At 50.4% G+C, this 20540-nt stretch overlaps 1 protein-coding gene across 1 annotated transcript; it reads right to left on the bottom strand.

Moving 5' to 3' along the window:
* Positions 1-4193: 4193 nt before the first annotated feature.
* On the bottom strand, positions 4194-10001 carry C11H2orf50 (chromosome 11 C2orf50 homolog). The gene is made up of 3 exons (XM_043916165.1): positions 9559-10001; positions 7695-7734; positions 4194-4944 (listed from the first exon to the last, which is right to left on the bottom strand). The coding sequence occupies exons 1-3, from the start codon at positions 9894-9896 to the stop codon at positions 4756-4758; spliced, it is 567 nt and encodes a 188-aa protein (XP_043772100.1). The 5' UTR covers positions 9897-10001; the 3' UTR covers positions 4194-4755.
* Between the last annotated feature and the right edge of the window lie 10539 nt (positions 10002-20540).

Here is a 20540-nt window from a genome sequence, read left to right as displayed (position 1 = left end):
TCCGTCTCTTGTCTTACAGACCACCCACATTTTTGTTGTTGTTGTTAAACCATTTGCAAGTTAGTTACAGACATGATACTTCATAACTTTGCCAACAAAGGCCCATCTAGTCAAAGCTATGGTTTTTCCAGTAATCATGTATGGATGTGAGAGTTGGACTATAAAGAAAGCTGAGTGCCGAAGAATTGAGGCTTTTGAATTGTGTGTTGGAGAAGACCCTTGAGAGTCCCTTGAACTGCAAGGAGATCCAACCAGTCCATCCTAAATGAAATCAACCCTGAATATTTATTGGAAGGACTGATGCTGAAGCTGAAACTCCAATCCTTTGGCCACCTGATGCGAAGAGCTGACTCATTTGAAAAGACCCTGATGCTAGGAAAGTTTGAAGGTGGGAGGAGAAGGGGACGACAGAGGATGAGATGATTGGATGGCATCAGCGACTCAATGGACATGAGTTTGAGTAAACTCTGGGAGTTGGTGATGGACAGGGAGGCCTGGTGTGTTGTAGTCCATGGGGTCACAAAGAGTTGGTCACAACTGAGCGGCTGAATTGAACTGATGATGCTTTACCCCTAAATAGCATATATCTTGTAAGAACAAGGATGTTCATCTACATATCCAGGTATAGTTATCACCTTGTGCAAATTTAAGCTGATATCTATTCTTTAGTCCATATTATCTGATATGTAGTCCATTATCTGATACTTAGTCTCAAGGTGTCCTTTAGAGCTGCTTTTGTTTGACTCAGGAGCTGGTCACCTTTGATCTGGGTCATGTCTTCAGATTCCCTTTGTCTTTTATTAACTTGATGTCTTGAAAGGAGCCTGGTGTTTCTCCAGTTCCCCTCAGGTTATTTGAGGCAGGCGGGAGTGCTCCCTGGGTGAGCCTCCGCCCGCATGGGTCCCATGATGTCAGCTCCATGTAGACCTGTGAGCAAGAAATGGGCTGGTGTGTCCCTCTGCATGGCTGTACCAACTCCGTAAAGGGCCCCTGGAAGCTGGGAGATTCAGGGCTCATGGAAGGCTCAGAGCTCAGAAGAGCCCTGAGCTGGGGACATCTTAGCAATCTGTCCCCCCAACCCTGCCCTCGACTGAGCCCTGCAGAGGAGGACGCTGTGTGATGTAGGACTGGGCCAGAGTGAATAAAGTCCTTGGCTTAGTCTTCAAATTGGGAGAAGATGGCAATAATATTTACAAAGGAGATGGTTTGGGTAATGCGCCAGGCACAGACTTTGTGCTCAATACACCTTGCTTCTGTCGGTGACTGTGCTCCAAGGAAGTGGTGAGGCAGGGTGAGCCCCAGCCCCCGCCCCCCCACCCCCCTGCCCAGGGCAGACAGAGACGCTCCCCTAGGGTCCCTCCAGTCTGCAGGGGCTCAGCCAGCTGCACCCTACTTAACCTTGATTACTCTTATTTCCTGAGAGTTCCCAGAATGCCTCTTCCTTTGACACACTCTCTCTAATGGAAATAGCTTTTTTGTTTTTGTTTTCTGGGCATAAACGTAAAATGAAGCTTGCTTATAGCAAAAATGCAGATCAAGTTTTTAAGGAGCCACCAGCAGCTGTCTTTGGCCAGCCCAGTCCCGGTTGGGTACACTTGGCTGTCCTGTGATGCTACCGTGATGTGACCTTGACCCTGACTGTTCTGACCTCTGACTTTTGTCCAGGCGCTTGACCTCACATTGGACAGGGAACCCAGTTCCATCTCAGATTCTGAAAAAGATGGCTGCAGCCTCCAAGTCCAAGTGCAGAGGGCTGTGTCCTGTTGTGGGTGACCTTGTCTCGTTCCAGAATCAGGCTGGTTTGTTCCATTACACTCTGCAAGGGTCGAGGGTTGGAAGTGAAGTGGGTGTCCTGAGTAACCCCTGATAACACTGAGGACCTATTCTTGGTGGTGATGGAGGATCCTGCAGGTTGGGAAACAGTCCCCCTTTTCCAAGGACCCAAAGACTGTCCTTGTGCAGAAGAGGTCTAAATTTTACTAAATACTGGGGATTCACGTTTTGGAGGATTAAGGAGGTCCAGTACTGTGCAGTGACTGAGTGTAGTCTCAGGCTTATAGTCAGTCTCTGGAAGTAGGCAGCTGTGCGCTGTTGGGCAAGTGACTTAATCTCTCTGTGCCTCAGTTTTCTCCACCTTAGGGCATAATGATACTCAAGTTTGCTGAAAGGAGTAAAGGACTCCAAACACGTAAATGACAGTGCCATTTAAGGTTAGCTGTGAAACTGGCAAAAGCCCAAGAAAATGTCAGAAAAAGTGACCATTCTCTCCCCTGGTCCATTTTCCTCTCTCTTCAGGAGGTGGTGGCTGGGCTTCTGCAAAAGATATAGCGGAATGCCCAGAGACTTGGGCTTTGTCTCCAGAGTTTCGGGATTTTAGCCTCTTGTGAATATAAGAGGCTAACTTATAACCTCCCTGCCTGCTAACTTTTTGAGGTTATTATGAGAAGCAAAGTCTGCCCTGGTGGCTCCTGTGGGTACAGGAGACCTGGGTTCCGTCCCTGGGTCGGGGAGACCCTCTGGAGGAGGGCATGGCAACCCACTCCGGTATTCTTGCCTGGAGAATCCCAGGGACAGAGGAGCCTTGCGGACTACAGTCCATGGGGTTGTACAGAGTCAGATATGACTGAAGTGACTTAGCTCACACACAAGAGGAAGAAACGAGGGAAAAAAATTTAAATGCTTCCCACTGGAAATGTGGATAATGGTTGTTTCTGTTTGTTTACCTCTGCTCCACACACACAAACACGCACACACGTCCCTCACAGGCTCCTCCCACCTGTGCACCCCCTCTCGCCTCCTCCAAGGCCTCTCCCCTCCTCAGCTGTGGAGACCAGACCGCAGGCTGTTTGCTCCCAGTCCCTGGGCCTCTGTCTGAAGGCCACGCCTGCACCGCGTGGGAAAATTCAGCCCGGCTACATGACCAAGAGGAAGAGCAGGACTAACCCACCAGTTTGTTTGCTTAAAATATACCTTTATTATTTTATATTTTTGAGGTTGTTATGAGAAGCAAAGGCCACACTGTGTGGCATGTGGGATCTTAGTTCCCCAACCAGAGATCAAACTCATGTTCCATGCGATGGAAGCTTAGCATCTTAACCACTGGGCCACCAGGGAAGTCCCTAAGCCATTGTTTTTTAGCCAGAAAGAGGAAAGAAGCCCTATCTGCAATTTTTGCCTGGACATGAGTGACCCAGACCGTCCTTCGTAAAGTGGACACGGGCCACTGACACCACACTTCAGAGGCAAAGGAGACCAGCACTCAGGGAGCGCCCCTTCCTTCCAGACCCTGGGCCAGCCCTGCACACGTGAGCATCGCCTGGACCCCTGGCATCCTGCTCCCTTTTCCGGGCCAAACCCAGGCCAGGTGCCTCCCTGTCTGCCCCGCGGCACAGAGGATGGATCCTGGTCACGGGTTCCCTGGGGTGGCCAGCACTGTTTCAACTGGGATCCACTGTAGGCAGGCTCCCCTCATTCCAGCTTCACCCTGACCACCCTGCCCATGACACGGGTAACGAAAGAGATGGAGACGCTGACTGGAGAGCCAACCGTCTCTGCAGCTTCTGTCTGAGGACCCACGTCTTCCCCGGGTGACGGTACTAGGACAGTGCTTGCCCTCCCTAGAGAGGGGCATCAGCGGCAAATACACCCTCCCGCTCTGCTGCAGGCACTGCTGTAAACAACCACACAGGGTAACTCATTTAATCCTCCTAACAACCTGACTAAATCGACCATTTTATCCCTATATGTGGTAGCAGAAAACTGGCTCCCCAAAGACGCCCATGTCCTACACCCTGGGACCCTGCGTGCAAGAGGGATTTTGCAGGTGTGATTGAATTAAGGACTGTGAGCTGGAGAGATTATCCCAGACATTTGGGGTGGGTCAGTGTAGTCACAGGGTCCTTAAAAGATAGGGGAGGGAGGGAGAGAGAGAGAGAGGGACATTTGAAGATACCATTCCTGCCCTTCTCCAGGAGAAGACTCTTGAGAGTCTCTTGGACTGCAAGGAGATAAAACCAGTCAATCGGAGATAAAATCAGTCAATCCTAAAAGAAATCAACCCTGGATATTCACTGCTGAAGCTGAAGCTCCAAAACTTTGGCCACGTTGGTGTGAAGAGCCAACTCATTGGAAAAGACCCTGATGCTGGGAAAGTGAGGGCAGGAAGAGAAGGGGGTAACAGAGGATGAATGAGATGGTTGGATGGCATCACTGATTCAAAGGACATGACTTTGAGCAAACTCCGGGAGGTGGTGAAGGACAGGGAAGCCTGGTGTGCCGCAATCCGTGGGATCACAAACGGTTGGACATGACAAGCAACTGAAAAACAACAACATTGCCGCCCTTGAAGGTGAAGGAGCCGAGGGCCAAGGAGTTTGAACAGCTTCTGGAAGCTGGAAGAGGTGAGGCATCAGATTCCTCCAGCTTCCAGAAAGGAATGCGGCCCTACCAATGCCTTCAGTTTAGTTAGTCCAGCGAGAGCTGCTTTGGATTTCTATCTTCAGGATTGCAAGATAACATGCATGTGTGGTTTGGAGACCCTCACTTTGTGGTCACCTGTTACAGCACCGATGGAAACACCACGTCACAGATGGGGAAATGGCCCGGAGGCTCCAGTGACCTGCTCAAGACTGCAGGTGCCTAGAGCCAGGAGCAGGATCCCGACTCAATGGTCAGCGTTCCTGAGCCCCGGCTTGTGTGGGATGCTGTCTGAGGCTTTGGTGATGGCTCCCCAGCAGCGTCCGCCCAGCCCTCCTCCTAGATGGGCTGCAGCTCCTCTTCCAGCTTCTTCTTCCGGGCTCCTTGCACGAAGAAGTCAAGGCCGATGAGGGTTTTCCCCAGAGGAGTGTCTACCCGGCTGCCCACGGCCCGGTTCGTGGAACTGGGGACTGTGTCAGAGAAGCGAGGCACGTAGTCTGGCAGCTTCACGGGCTCCTTCTTGTTACCCTGAGGACAGGGGGACAGTGAGGGTCATCTGCTGGGGGAAAGACAACTGGAGAGGCCTGAGTAGGGAGAAAGGGGCGGGGGCAGGTGGCCTCTGCAGGAAGCGTCCTCTGGGGGCCTGACCTCAGGCCCCGCTCTGGGTCCAAACTCAACTCTCCCCCCAAGACAGCTGCCCTCTTCATCCTTCTCACCCCCAGGGCTGCCTACCCAGTGGCTTCCCTTCCCAGACCCCTTCACTGGGTTGCTTGACCGGTAATGGCCGAGGGAGGGACCACATTTAACTCTTTCTCCATCGTCCTGGCTGAAGACGCTGCCCCATTCATGGTGGGAGCACCATGGGGTTGGTTTTATTTGTTTGGTCAATTTTTACTTTAAGTCTAACACACACATTACATTTACATTTAAAGTCACTCAGTCGTGTCCAACTCTTTGCAACCCCATGGACTACACAGTCCATGGACTTCTCCAGGCCAGAATACTGGATTGGGTAAGCCTTTCCCTTCTCCAGGAGATCTTCCCAACCCAGGGATCGAACCCAGGTCTCCTGCATTGCAGGTGGATTCTTTACCATCTGAGGCACAAGGGAAGCCCAAGAATACCTGAGTGGGTAGCCTATCCCTTCTCTAGCAGATCTTCCCAACCAAGGAATCGAACCGGGGTCTCCTGCATTGCCAGTGGATTTTTTACCAACTGAGCTATCAGGGAAGCCAAAAATCTGACACTTGTAGTCTGTTTCCTCCTGCCGCTGAAGAGAGAGGTAAAAAATGTCTGACGCTTGCAGCCTGTTTCCTCAATTTGGAGACCCCTAGCCCTCCTGCCTGTTACCCTCTCATCCCCCCCTTTTCTTTTAAGAGAATTATGTTGTCTCACCAATTTAGGGATGACACCCCTTATCAGCTCGGAAGCAGTTACGGAATGAAAACGACGCCCCTTTCCCTGGGCAACACACACACACAAGTCCCCAAGTCCCAGCTCAACCCAGCCCCCCAACTCCCCCCCGCCCGCCCCCTGGCCAGGAAACAGAGCCCCATCCGCCTCAGACACCCACATTTAACCCCTCAGTCACTGTCTCCACCTCCAAGGGGACCTGGTCTTGACCTCTTAACACCAGCAACTGGCTTGCCTGGTTCTGAACTTTACCGTAAAGGGATCCTGTCTCTGCCCTCTGGCCCCTCTCTCTCACTACGTGATGTGAGATTCCCCCGTGTTCCTGTGTGTGGCTGCGGCTGCTTCGTTCTCCATGTTATACGGTTTTCCATGGTGTGGTTGTGTGAATACTCCACGGGTCACTTATCTATTCTGCCACGGGGGCATTTGGGCTCGTTTCCAGTTTGGGGGTTCTTAGGAGGGGTGCTGCCCTGAACACGCTGCCTGGTGCCTTCCGTAAACTGATGGATGCGTTGAGTAAATGTCTGGATTATGACTAATCTGATAAGCCTTCCCTGTCCTTGTTTTTGGTTAACTTTGTGTTATTCTGTGTCAAATCGAAGTGACAGGACCAGTTTTTAAGAAACAGGATCCTGGCTCTCACCTGGGAAAGTCTGTGTGGAGGTGGCCCCATGGTGTGGGCTTTCTGGACGGGGCACCGGTCCCAGGGGTCAGGTTGCTGATACACAGCCCTGGGCAGGGAGAGACTCTGCAGCCTGGGAGCCCAGATCAGGGGCTCAGGGTGGGAATTCAGAGCCTGTGAACTAAATCTTCTATCTCAGGACAGACAGCAGCCCCACAAGGCTAGTCTTACAAATGTCAAACCATCTTTAAAACCCACAGGGGCCGTGCCAGTGTGGCCACTGCCTTGGTTGGCTGGTTACACTGTTCAGTTTCTAGTTTTGGTTCTCTGACCATGCTTTTAACAGCCAGATCATTCTTCATTTGCTCATTGCTCTAACATGAACTGAGCACGAAATAGTTATTGGCTGCTGACAGTTAAAGAATAGCTGGGGGTATGTGTTCAGCAATGAAGCCATCTTTGCCTTTCTCTGAGGGAGCCCATGTCCAGGTAAGCTTGCTCATTGCAAGATGGACCCAAGTAATGGGTGAGATGAGCTGGGGAGTGAAAAATATGGTGATCTGGCCATGCTTGCCAAGAAGGGGCCTCTTGGGTGGGGCCTTGAAGTATAAATAGGAGGCCATTAGGCTAATGAAGTGGGAAGGGCATAAAAGAGTGTGTCAGTCCGGTCGGTGTGGAGTGAGCAAGGATGGGGAGGAGGCAGGACTGGACCATGGGAAGTGTTGCAAACCGTCCTGGAAAATGCAGATTCATGGATTTTAAACCAGGGAGAGAGAGAGAGTTTTGTAGTTTAGAAAAGTCACTCTGGTAGCCACGTGAAGGATGGATTGGAGCTGGTGATTTTAGATGCAGGGAATTTGTTTACAAGTGTGTTCACTCAGACTCATCCTCTATGTGGGGCCAACCTCACCTCACTCTATCTTGCTGACACCGTCGGACCAGGAAAAACATGTCAGCAGCTGGCACCTACCTGGTTCTGAATTCCAGTTCTACCAATTGGTTCTACCAATTCCAGTGAGTTCATCTCACTGCGGTCAAGGAACACTGGGGAAAATTCATTTCTAAATGCTCTACAGAAGTATTTTCTTTCCCATCAAATCCAGTGTTTCTGGAAACAAGGTTGCATTTTATTCATCTCTGTACATTCCAGCATCTAGCACCCAGCAGGTCCTCAGTAAACATGAGATGAATGAATAAATACTCCAAGTGCAAGCATGTCAGACAGGAACATGGTTTGTCTTACCATGGGGTCATAGTCTTTCAGGAAACTCCAGTTCTGAGCCCTGGAAAGGAAAACATGATGACAGTGTGATCCTACCTGTGACGTTTTTACCATCATTTTAGCAGGGTCACTCAGATGGTAAAGAATCTGCCTGCAACGCAGGAGGCCTGGGTTTGATCCCTGGGTCAGGAAGATCCCCTGGAGGAGGAAATGGCAACCCACTCCAGTATTCTTGCCTGGAGAATCCCATGGACGGAGGAGCCTGATGGGCTACAGTCCATGGGGTTGCAGAGTCGGACACGACAACATGACTAACACTTCCACTCCATGTCAAGGGAATGAGTTGCTGCCACAAATGAATGTATTACATCATGGAGGAACTACAATCATTAAGTGGAACAAACTCCAAGGATCAACATTTCAATAGAGAGGAAAGTCTGATTGCAGAGGGTGTGGCAGGTAGATCAGGAAACCGGAAGCCATCTCACCCCATGCCTCTGCCTGGGCAGGGTCGAGTGTGGAGGGGGTCGGTCTGCCAGTCTTTTGTGAAGAAAAGCCAGCTTTCATTTCCGCAAAGCTTGGTAACCTTCCAGGGCATGTGTCAGAGGAAGGTGGGTGGTGGTGGTGGGGAAGTGATACTGAGAAAAATTGCGTTATCTGTGCTGGCAGTTTCATTTTCATTCTATTTTTAAAAAGTCAAATAATTCTCCAAGACTTAGAAGAAAAAAGAGGTTTCTCTGCCCCAATCCACACAGGCCACAAGCACATGACCTAGAGTCACGGCACCAGGGGGACCCTGTCTTTGTAAATGTCCCCTGTACCCCAACACACACACATACACACACACTCCATCTCTCTGACTCCAATCCATCCGTCAGCAATTCTAATTCTACCACCAAAATCTCCCTTGAATTCTTCCACTGGTTCCCAGCTCAGACACCCTGTGGTTGCCGGTTTCTTAAATGTCATTTGGCCCTGTCCCCCACCCCCACCCCCATTTCGAGGTGTTCCAGGCACAGCAGGCAGACTGGTCATTTAAACTGTAAACTCGGTCCAGTCAGCCTCTTGCTTAAGACCCTCCAGGGTGTCCCATGACATGCGAAAAAAAGTTATTGGGACTTGGGTAACTGCCCGGCTGCCTCTTCCTACTCCCCACTCTGAGGCTCTTGTCCCCTTCCTGACCACCCCAGCCACACGCATGGTCTTTATGTTGTTGCTTTTTTTAATACACCAAACTCTTCCACGGCCCTTCTCATACTGGGATCTCAGCCGGAAATCCACTTCCCCCTCCTTGAGCCCCTAGAAAAGCAAGACGCCACTCTGCTCCATTGGTTCCCTCCTGACACCAGCTGCACGTTGCTCTTGCCTGTGACTATGTTGCTTTTTGGCTGCCTTGTCCTGAGAGTGAGGACTCCATGGAGACGGGCCTGGGTCTGTCTTGTCCCCATTGGCGGCCTGGCACGGCGGTGGCTCTTCTAGGGACTTCTGGACTGAATGATGCCTGAAGGGATGCCCTTTGTTGGGTCAGAGGGCTGGCGCCTCTTCTGAGGCTGCTGCTACAGCTTCCTGACCTCCCCCCGCTCCCACCCTCGCAGTTCATCATTTTGAGCTCCAGCTGGAAGGATTATTGCAAAGGGAAGCCAGGCTTCCAGGATGCACGTGATGGGGATGCACATACCACCTACCTGGCCCTACTCTGGGGGCTCACGCTAAGCTCCCTCACCTCCCCTGGTCCAGGCTTTCACTCCTTGGCCCAAGCGCTTTTCTATCAATGCCCTTCACCTGGCTTACTCCCTCTCACCCCAGGTCTCCCTTTCTCCGGAAGCTTCCTAGACCTTGAGCTAGGCTGGGAGGCCCTGGGGAGGGGACAGGGCAGGACACTCACCAGCGCTGCTGGCTCCTCTTCTCGGCCTCCAGCAGCTCCCTCCACAGCTGGTCCCGCTGCACACCCTCAGCCCCCAGGGCTGACCGCTTGGCCTTCGGGGCCTGGGGGCCACCCGTGGGACCCCTGCCCACCACAGGGCCTCCTGGGGCAGTGGACGGGACTGAGGCTGGAGGCCTGGTTGAAGGCAATGGGTACCCAGCTGATGTAGTTCTCTGGAGTCCAGGGGTGGGGCGGCTTCCCATGGGTGCAAGTGTGTAAGAGTGCATGTGTGTGTGTGTGTGTGTGTTTAAGAGAGAGAGAGAGAGACTCCTGCCTGAGCTCAGAGAGCTTTCCTGCATTTACACCAGGAGAGTTGTGCAGGGGTTCTCCTCAATGGCCCCCCGGATCCTGAGCTCAGAGGGGCTGATGGGGACCAGGCCCTCCAGGCTGCAGACAGCATTGGAGCCCAGTCGTGTCTGAGCTTCTGTCTGTGTTGACTGTTGCCCTGGGAACAGGCAGCTCCCTAGTGTGCTAAGGAGGGGGAGGGCCCTGTGTGTCTATGTGTGTGTGTGTTGTGTGTAAGAGACATTTGAGCCCCAGGCTTGGGTGGAGAGAGTTCCTGGTCTGTGCCAAGCCCTCTCAGCTGCCCTCAACACTGCCCTCCTGCCCTTCTGCCCCCCGTGGCTGGAGACCTCAGTAGAGCCTGGGAGAGAGGGGCAGTAAGAAGAGACGTGGGTGGGATCCGCCCCAGGTGGGTGCCGTGAGGCTCACAGGAGAAGATGGACAGGCGGTGCTTTGTGAACAGGAGTGTGGCGCTTTGCTTCTCTCTCAGATCATGGAAGAGCTTACGAGTACACGCCAGGCGAGGGACCATCAGTGATGCTGCAGTTAACACCTGCTCTTCTGCAGAGACCGGGAGGATTTGCAAAGTGCGGCCCTCGATCTTGCTTGACTTCCCCAGTCATGCAAGGCAGGCATCTCCAAGCCCACTCTACAGGTGAGGAAATGGAGGACCTCCCAGCATGATAAGTGGCTGCCCAGGGCCACTCAGGTGCCAGTTGTAGCTGGGCCTTGAGTTCAGATCCTCAGAAGGAAACAGTGAGAGCCCCTGGGGTGGGGATTCCTGTTCTGAACCTTTGGTCCTGTTTCTGCTCTGACCCACGCAGCCTAGTTCCCTTGTGGCCCCAGGCCCCTCCTGCTCTGCTCAGCGGACGTCCTCAGACATCTTCCCTCTTGGTTTGTGCCCCCGGCCCCTTGCACTTCCCGGGCTGTTGACTCCTTCTTACCCCCCGTGTGTGTTGGCAAAGTCATGGTTCTGTGGGATGACCTGCTGGGCAGGGTGCTTCTGCCTCTGCAAGGCTAGGAAGCAGACACATGGGCGGATGGCTACACACATACACACACGGACACACACGTGCACACACGCAAAGTCCTGCTATGTGGAGGGTGCACGAGGCACCCCAGGGTGTTGGCACAGGTGCAGCCAACACACCAGCTGTTTGCCCACCTGGGTGCGTCTTTTGGATTCTGTTTTCATGAAGGGAGCCCCAAGGACTTGGGTCTTATGGGTGCAAAGCATTTCCAGGTGGAAAAATTGGGGCAAATGCAAAAGCTTGCCAGGTGGCTCAGTGGGTAAAGAAGCTGCCTGCCAATGCAGGAGATGCAAGAGACTCGGGTTCTATCCTTGGCTGGGGAAGACCCCTGGAGGAGGAAATGGCAACCCACTCCAGTGTTCTTCCCTGGAGAATCCCATGAATGGAGGAGCCCGGTGGGCTACGGTCCCTGGGGTTGCAAAGAGTCAGACATGACGAGCTACTGACTGACTGAGTGCAAAAGCTTGGATGCAGGAGAGAACAGTGGTATTTGAGCTCAATCACTGGGGTCGCAGGGAGGGGTCTGAGCCACAGGCTGTTTGGAGCTGTGTGGGGAGCTTGTGCACAAAGGAGCGTTCCTGCCCTTGAGCTACAGGGCAGAGAAGACCAGGGAAGGACACGCAGGTGAGGGGACGTGGCCATGGTCCAGGTGAGAGGAGGTGGTGAAGCCCCCACTGGCCTTGGCCGAGGGCTGGAGGGAGGAGATGGGGTGAGAGCCGCCAGACCGCCGAGAGCTGCGGGCACTTGTCTGAGGAAGGGGCTGAGCCAGTGTGATCTGCTGGGACGTCTGTCTAAAAGCAGGGGCTGCGGGGTTGGGCCTCTGTCTCTCCTCTTCCCTCTGTTCTTCCTCCAGAGCCAGGATGAGAATGGCTGGCCATCAGTAACTGGGAAGCCTCAGGGCTCAGAAGCAGGCCTCCCTGGTTGTCGCTCTCTGTTAGGTATTTGTGGCCACAAACAGAGCCAGGACAGGTGCCTGCAGTGCCCCAGGAGTGGTGGCTCTGACCTCCTTCAGCCTCTGGAAGGTGTCTCGTCAGTGTGTTCACAGAGCCCAGTGCCTGCTGCTGCAACACCACTCATGAGGCCAACTGCAGACAGCACAGAGTAGCGGGAACAGCCTGGAACAGCCATGCAGTCTGCTCAGACACCCTGGCCCAGGTTTCCCAGTCACTTGCTCCAGACGTGAGGGACAGGACTAAAAAGGCCAGCTAGGGCCATCCTGGATGGCCGAGCATCTGGTGTATGTAGAGGCTGAATGTTTCCATGGGGACTGGTTTTTAAAAATTAAAATGTATTTAGAAACTATTTTATAAATCAGTCCTAAAGGAAATCAATCCTGAATATTCATTGGAAGGACTGATGCTGAAACTGAAACTCCAATACTTTGGCCACCTGATGTGAAGAGCTGACTCATTTTAAAAGACCCTGATGCTGGGAAAGATTGCAGGTGGGAGAAGGGGACGACAGAGGATGAGCTGGTTGGATGGCATCACCGACTCAATGGACATGAGTTTGAGTGAACTCCGGGAGTTGGTGATGGACAGGGAAGCCTGGCGTGTTACAGTCCATGGGGTCACAAAGAGTCAGACACGACTGAGTGACTGAACTAACTGACTGACTGAGAAACTATTTCAGACTGATAGATGGTAGAGAGATGAGTATATATGTGACGAGCATACACAATAGGATGTTTCTTATAAAATCTAGGGGGTGGTTAGATGGGTATTCACTGTACCATTCTTTTGACTTTTCCATCTATTTGGACATTTCCAATATAAAATACTGGTGGGAAAAAAAGACTGCACCTGCCAGTCTAGCTTGAACATATTTCTTTTTGCAATCACTGATCTGAAAAAAAGTGTACAGATTCACTCTGGGTAGGTCTTGCTAACACCACCCCCATCCCTCCAACCCCAGGGAATCAGGGGTTTGCCCCTTGCACACCTCACATCCCATAATGTAACTTTCTGTACAACTTTCTAAGAAAGGGGAAAAATCTGTGGATTTGGGAGGTTGCTGGAGTTGTGTTTTTCTTCCCGAAATCCAGAGTCCCAGACACCAGCCGAAGGCCAGCCTTATGAGCAGGCCTTTTGAGGACAGCAGTCTCAGGGCTGTTGTGGTAACTCTTCTGTGCTTGTGCCACATGGCTGACTAACAGCTGACTATCCTGCTTTCCCCAGGAGCATCCTTGATGTGCAATGCGTGTGTGTGTGTGTGTGAGTGTGTGCACACACTCAGTTGTGTCCAACTCTTTGAGACCCCATGGACTGTAGCCTGCCAGGCTCCTCTGTTCATGGGATTCTCCAGGCAAGAATACTAGGGTAGGTTGCCATTTCCTCCTCCAGGGGATCTTCCCAACCCAGGTTTCAAACATGCATCTCTTGCATCTCCTGCATTGGCAGGCAGGTTCTTTATCAGCTGAGCTGCTGTGGAAGCCTAGAGATCTTGATAATTTCCAGGAATTAGGTACAGTAAATTTTCAACACCAATATCGGCTCTGAGAGATTATTTAAAAATAAATAAAAAAAAAAAAAGAAAGAAAAAAAAATAGCATTTGTATAGCACTTCAGGATTGAGAGTGAGCTCACCTGCATTTCTGCGTGAAGCATCATGACAGCCTCGTGAAGGGGGGCTGGACATTTCTGGATTTGAGTGCAGAGCCTGGGGGCTTGGGAGAGTGACTACCCTCACCGCTCACACAGGCAGGAAATGCAGTGTCAGGAGCGCCGCCTCTCCTGACTGCCATGGTCTCTTCTTAAATTGTTATTTGCAGAGAAAAAGCAACCCTCATAAACAGTTTTACTTTGTGCAAAATATAAACTCACTGGTTGATATTCTGGAGACTCAGGCTTCCCTGGTGGCTCAGCTGGTAAAGATTCCGCCTGCAATGCAGGAGACCACGGTTTGATTCCTGGGTTGGGAAGATCTGCTGGAGAAGGGATAGGTTACCCACTCCAGCATTCTTAGGCTTCCCTTGTGGCTCAGCTGGTAAAGAATCCGCCTGCAATGTGGGAGACCTGGGTTCAATCCCTGCCCGATAGGGATAGGTTACCCACTCCAGTATTCTTGGGCTTCCCTGGCAGCTCAGTGGATAAAGAATCCACCTACAATGCAGGAGACATGGGTTCAATCCCTGAGTTGGGAAGATCTGCTGGAGAAGGGCACGGCTACCCACTCCAGGATTCTGGCCTGGAGAATTCCATGGACTGTATGTGTGTGTGTGTGTGTTAGTTACTCAGCCGTGTTTGACTCTTTGTGACTCCATGGATTGTAGCCCGCCAGGCTCCTCTGTCCATGGGATTCTCCAGGCAGAATACTGGGGTGGGTAACCTATCCCTTCTCCAGGGGATCTTCCTGACTCAGGGATTAAACCTGGGTCTCCTGCATTGCAGGCAGATTCTTTACTGTCTGAGCCACCAGGGAAGCCCCTGCTTCTTGTGAATCTGAGCCAAAATGCTAAGTAGAACTTGCAGCTTTTCCAGAAAATGCAATATTTTTAAGGCTCTGCCTATGGAGAAGCCTTCCAATAACACACCAGGGGTGATGCTGGATCACATAACTCAACCCCTGCTGGTTCTCAAGCTCAGCCTCAAAAAGGAAACAATTTCCTAAGTTGGATAAAAACCAAAGTTCCCACGGCTGACCTCCTGCATGTTCAGTTAGAGCAGACTCCCCCGGGGCAAGACACTTACCTGTACTTGCAGTTGTAGATGTCCATCTGGCCAGACAGGACTGAGCGACTTTCATTCACTGGATTCCTGGGAATTAGGAGTGCTGGAAAAAATAGGCTGGGCCATTTATTTTCTTTATTATTTTCTTTATTCTGTAACGTCTCACTAATGGCAGATGAGTGGAGAAAAGGGGAAGTTGAACTGGGAATGGTTGCAATACTGAACTTGGGCAGCAGGGGGCAGCCTGTAGCTTTGCATGCTCTGTGGGGCCCTGAACCACTAGCCACCTCTCCTATCATCATCCCAGCGACCCCTCAAGGAAGCTGGGCGTCTTTAAGATTGGAGGCACGTTGAGAATGAGTGTGATGTCCAGAGAAAGTGTCTGTGAAGGAACCCCGCGCAGCGGGCTTCCAGGAAGACATGCAGGACCCAGAGCCCTCGGTGAAGAGAGTCTCCAGGCAGCGGTGATGCTGTGACAACAGGAGAGGCCCAGGCCCAGCGATGGGAAAGGCCGGAGGCCTTCTGCTCTGCAGGTGTGCAGAGGTGAGAGGGATGGGGCGGACAGAGGCAGCGCTTTTCCAGTGGGCCTGGAGGGTTGTCGGTATTTTAACAACTGCCCCTGTACTTCTTGTTGTTTAGTCACTCAGCCGTCTCCTACTCTTTGGCTTCCCGGTGGACTGTATAGCTCGCCAGGCTTCTTTGTCCATGGAATTCTCCAGGCAAGAATACTGGAGTGGGCAACCATTTCCTTTTCCATGGGCTCTTCCCGACCCAGGGATTGAACCCACGTCTCCTGCATTGCAGGCAGCTTCTTTACCACTGAGCCAGTCTGGTGTTTTCCAGCCCAAATGCCATGGTGTCAGTGGCTCATAGGATTGTTTATTCCGCATCCGCCCCCCCCCCCCGCCCCCCGTAAGACAAGCGGACAGGCCACGTTCTGACAGTGGATCAGGCCACCTTGCCTTTGACCTTCTAAGCCCCCATCGAGTCCTCATGATTCACCCCCATTCCCCTCCCCTCCACTGACTCATGCTAGTCGGGCTCCCCAGGAGCCCAGCTGTCAGTCCTCACGCCTGCTCCAGGCTCCAGCTCCAGGTGGTCTCTGGCCCAGGGAAGGAGGCCACTAGAATGGGGTGCCTCCTGCATTTTATTAGGCCTGAAATTCAGTCGGTGACTTAAGCTGCAGAAAGGTGGTAAAATATGGTAATTACGAGCAAGCACTTAGGGGTCAAACCTGGAGGTCAGCACAAGCTCCTGCCCTCACCAGCACTCAGAACGTTGAGAGCAGCCATGCAGGTGAAGGCCGGGTTCGCAGACAGCTGTCAGACAAGCTTCTCCACAGGGCAGACCCCGTCTCAACCCCCTTGCTGCTACTTACGGTTTTCCTCTCTCAACCCCAGTCTTATCCCTTGGAGAAAGATGGTAATAATAGCAGTCATCCCAGAGGGTTATGGCAACATGAAATGTCTCAAATTATGTATAAAGCTTTTAGCAAATGGCCTGGCATCTGTTAAGAGTGATGCTGGCTAATTTTATCGTGATAATGTAGCAGCTCACCACATAGGGTAACCCCAAGAGCATTCTTGGAGCCCCAGTGCTGGGTTTACGGGGCTTACTGCAGCTGGGAACCCAAGGCCAACTTGGAAAGGAGCCTCCTGATTGGCCTTGTGCTGGGCGATTCTAGGGAGAGTGTTAGTCATTTTGCAGCTGCGGGATGGCCTTGCCCGGTTTCTTTGTTTTTCTGTACTGTTGGCGTCATCCACGTCCTGTTGGAAACCTCGTTTACCTTGATTTGCCTGCCAGCAGGGCTAATTTGCACTGTCTCAGTGATTATACAGATCTTTGCTATCAAAGCCTTGGGTCTTGTTGAAGGCAGCACATACGAGGTCATTCTTCCCCATAGAAACTGGAGCAAAACCTCCCCACAGCCTTATGACTGTGGCTGGGCTCTTCCTGGGCTCCAGGTGGCCCCTCCTGACATCTCCAGCTTCTTGCTCCCTGGGACTTTCTCTGTGGTTGGTTCACACTTGACATTGAGGTCTCAGCTCAAATCCCATCCTTTTCATGACTTCCTACTAAAGAACTCCCAACAGTTCTCTGCCAGTCTGTCTCATCTCTGTTTCCTTCTTAGCATTGTTATCTCAAATTATTTTGTCCTTGTCTGTTTCCTTCACTAGAGACAAACCATAGGTGCATCATAAATGCATCTCCAGCTAGAATGATGCCTGGCATATAGTAGGGGCTCAGCAAACTGTTGTAGAAGGAAGGAGGGGAGGAAGGAGAAATATCCCAACATATGATGCTTCCCTGTTTGGTCCATAGGATTCTAAGGAGCTGGAAGAGGAGCTTCACATCTTGGGTTCTGCATCCTTCTCAAGCCCGTAGTCGCTTTTGCAGCATCCTTGCTGTGCCCCGGTTTCACCTTATCCATTGCAGAGAGCTCTCTGTTATGACATGCCTGGTGTTCTCCCATAAAAAATGCCTTTCTGCGAGAGGATCTGAGCTTCTCCATTCTGCCCCTAGGACTGCTGAGAACAAGATACAGGATGACCTTCTAGGTAACTGAGGATGTCTGTCAGACCTCCATTGAGTTGACTTTTCTCCAGTCTCTTCAAATATTCCTCCCAAGATGTGGTTTCTAAGTGCTTCAACTTCATCTCTATCAGGGACCCTGAAAAATCTGAAGGGTGTCCTTCAGAGGTACAATAATAAGGAGAATACCTACCATCCAAAGCATTTTGTGAGCATTGAGTGGCATAATACACGTAAAGGATTTAAGTACAAGCTAAGCACTCAATAAAGGCTGATCTTATAAAAGAGTGGGGTTTATCTTGGAACTCCTATTCCTATACACCTTGGGTTGAGGGCATGCTGTTCCAGAGAGAATTTGCAGTTATTTCTGCCAAGCACACAGGGAACCATCAACCCTAGGCCACTCAGAGATAATTTCTTGATTTTGGTTTCCAGACCAAATAGTGTCAGTTCAAACTCTATACCCAATGAGGGCAGGTATGTGATTGTGGCTTCTCATGGAGGACTTTCTTTCCCTTCTTAGAGAGTAGGAGTGGGAATTGAAAGGTTTCCTTGACATCTTGCTCTGTTAATTTTTTCGTGTTCCATCTTCTTGTCCCTGAGAGTACAGCCTCCAAGGATCCTACATTTCTAAGGCATCTATTTCCAAGTCCCTTACTGGTACAGGCCCACAGTTTTGTTCTTGTTTCCGAACAGCATGGACAACAAGCCTCCTTGTTCCCGAGCTTGGCAAATGTCCCCAGGGCGGGGCAGGAGTTTGAGTTCTCAGCTTCCTCTTTGCTTTTGGCTCCTGGTTCTTCTTTGACTTGATTGAAGGCACCACTATGCATTTAAGAGGATATTTATCATATATTACCCAGGATTTGTAGGTGTTTTGTGGCAACAGAATTTTCAGATTATGGAGATTTCCATGTTGCTGGAGACAAAAATATCCAGATAGATGTTATGACTCACTCAAACCCATGGAGCCTGAATGGAGCCAGACCCGCCCCCTTGCTGCCCCCTGCAGACAGGCAGGCTGGCCTGCCAGTGCTAGCCTGCTTCCTGCTGGGCCTTCAGAAATACCACATCTGGCTCACAGACCCACCAGCACCTTCATGGGTCTGTAGGCATTTGGGCAACTTGAGCTGGCAATTGTGGTTGGTGGTTATGGTCACACTGAGGCTGCCAGTTGTCGTCTGTCATTGTTCATCTCTAGATGTTGCTGCCACTTCATTTTTACAGAGAATTGTGGAAAGAGGTGAACAATTTTTCTTGCTAAAATAAAGATGATTTAGCTCCTTGCCTTCCTCGGGGCTGCCATCCTAACGACCTCATTAAAGTGACATGAGGTTGATTCCTAGTGACTGTTCACCAGCTCCCAGCAATTAGCTCTTTTTTCCCCCCACTAATCATTTAAAAATTACACCATTCTGTGGGAGAAAATATTTGCAAATGATGTGACAGACAAGTGCTTAATCTCCAAAATATACAAACAGCTCATACAACTCAACAAAAACAAACAGCCCAATTGAAAAATGAGCAGAAGACCTTAATAGACTTTTCTCCAAAGAAGACATACAGATGGCTGGTAGAGACAGGAAAAGATGCTCAACATCACTAATTATTAGAGAAATGGAAATCAAAACTACAATGAGGTACCATCTCACACTGGTCAGAATGCTCACCATTAAGAAGTCTACAGATAATGAATACCACAGAGTGTGTGGAGAAAAGGGAACCCTCCTACACTGTTGGTGGGAATGTAAGTAGGTGCAGCCACTACAGAGAACAGTGTGGAGGTTCCTCAGAAAACTAAAAATAGAGCTACCATATGATCCAGTAATCTCACTCTTGGGCATGTACCCAGACAAACTCGTAATTTAAAAAGATACAGGCAACCCTATGCTCATAATAGCACTATTCACAATAGCCAAGACATGGAAACAACATAAATGTCTACTGATCTATGAAAATATGGTACATACATACAATGGAATACTACTCGGCCATAAAAAATGAAACAATGCCATTTGCAGCAACATGGAGGCAACTAGAGATCATCATACTAAGTGAAATAAGTCAGAAAAAGATAAATACCATATGATATTTCTTATATGTGGAATCTAAAATATGGCACAAATGAACCTGTCTACAAAACAGAAACAGATTCACACACAGAGAGAACAAACTGTAGTTTCCAAGGGAGAGGAGGCGAGGGATAGCTGTGGACTGGGAGTTGGGGATAGTAGATGCCAATTACTATATTTAAAATGGATAAACAACAAGGTCCTACTGTATATCATCAGTCAGTTCAGTCGCTCAGTCATGTCTGACTCTGTGACCCCATGGACTGCAGCACGCCAGGCCTCCCTGTCCATCTCCAACTCCCGGAGCTTGCTCAAACTCAAGTCCATTGAGTCAGTGATGCCATCCAACCATCTCATCCTCTGTCATCCCCTTCTCCTCCTGCTTTCAATCTTTCCCAGCATCAGGGTCTTTTCCAATCAGTCAGTTCTTCTCAAGGGTGGCCAAAGTATTGGAGTTTCAGCTTCAGCATCAGTCCTTCCAATGAATATTCAGGACTAATTTCCTTGAGGATGGACTGGTTGGATCTCCTTGCAGTCCAAGGGACTCTCAAGAGTCTTCTCCAACACCACAGTTCAAGAGCATCAATTCTTCGGGGCTCAGCTTTCTTTATGCTCCAACTCTCACATCCACACATGACTGCTGGAAAAACCACAGCTTTGACTAGACGGACGTTTGTTGGCTGTATATCACAGGTACTATATTCAATCTCCTGGGATAAATCATAGTGGAAAAGATTATAAAACAAGAATGTATACATGTGTAGCTGAATCACTTTGCTGTACAGCGGAAATTAGAACAGCGTTAAAAATCAACTCTACTTTGATAAAAAAATTAAAACTGAAAAAATAAAAATCAATGAAAATTACACCACTCTGGAAGTTTGCTCAAAATTGGTCAGTCTTGCTAGTTTACTTCTATATTTCACCCTTTTCCTCCATTCTTGAAAACTGGATGACGTTTTCCTATCTTCAGTCAGCCGACCTCTTTCTTCCTCTCTTAATTTCTTCTGTGTTCTTTCATTTGATCTGGAATGAGGCCTTTCACTCTCCCGGCTATAAATTGTCTGGTTCCGAAACTGGAATTTTCTAACGTGGCCAGAAACTCTTTTTTTCCTTTACCATCTCTCTCTTATCTGGGATGATGACATTGCGTCATCTATGATGTGAGAACGTTGGGGATAGAGCGTGTGGATCGGAGTTGAAGTTGTATCAGTAAACCAGGTGATGGACTGAGCTATTAAAAATATAAGCCCCCCATGTGGAGCAGTAGAATTCAGGACTGGGAGAGGGAAGGGGATGGGCACTGATAGTTATTTAACCCCTTTCTTTCCCAGGCCACATTCCAGACCCTCCCCCAAATC

The sequence above is a fragment of the Cervus elaphus genome, chromosome 11 (genome assembly GCF_910594005.1).
Source record: "Cervus elaphus chromosome 11, mCerEla1.1, whole genome shotgun sequence".
Classification (NCBI taxonomy): domain Eukaryota; kingdom Metazoa; phylum Chordata; class Mammalia; order Artiodactyla; family Cervidae; genus Cervus; species Cervus elaphus.
This window is presented reverse-complemented; position numbering and strand designations above follow the sequence as displayed.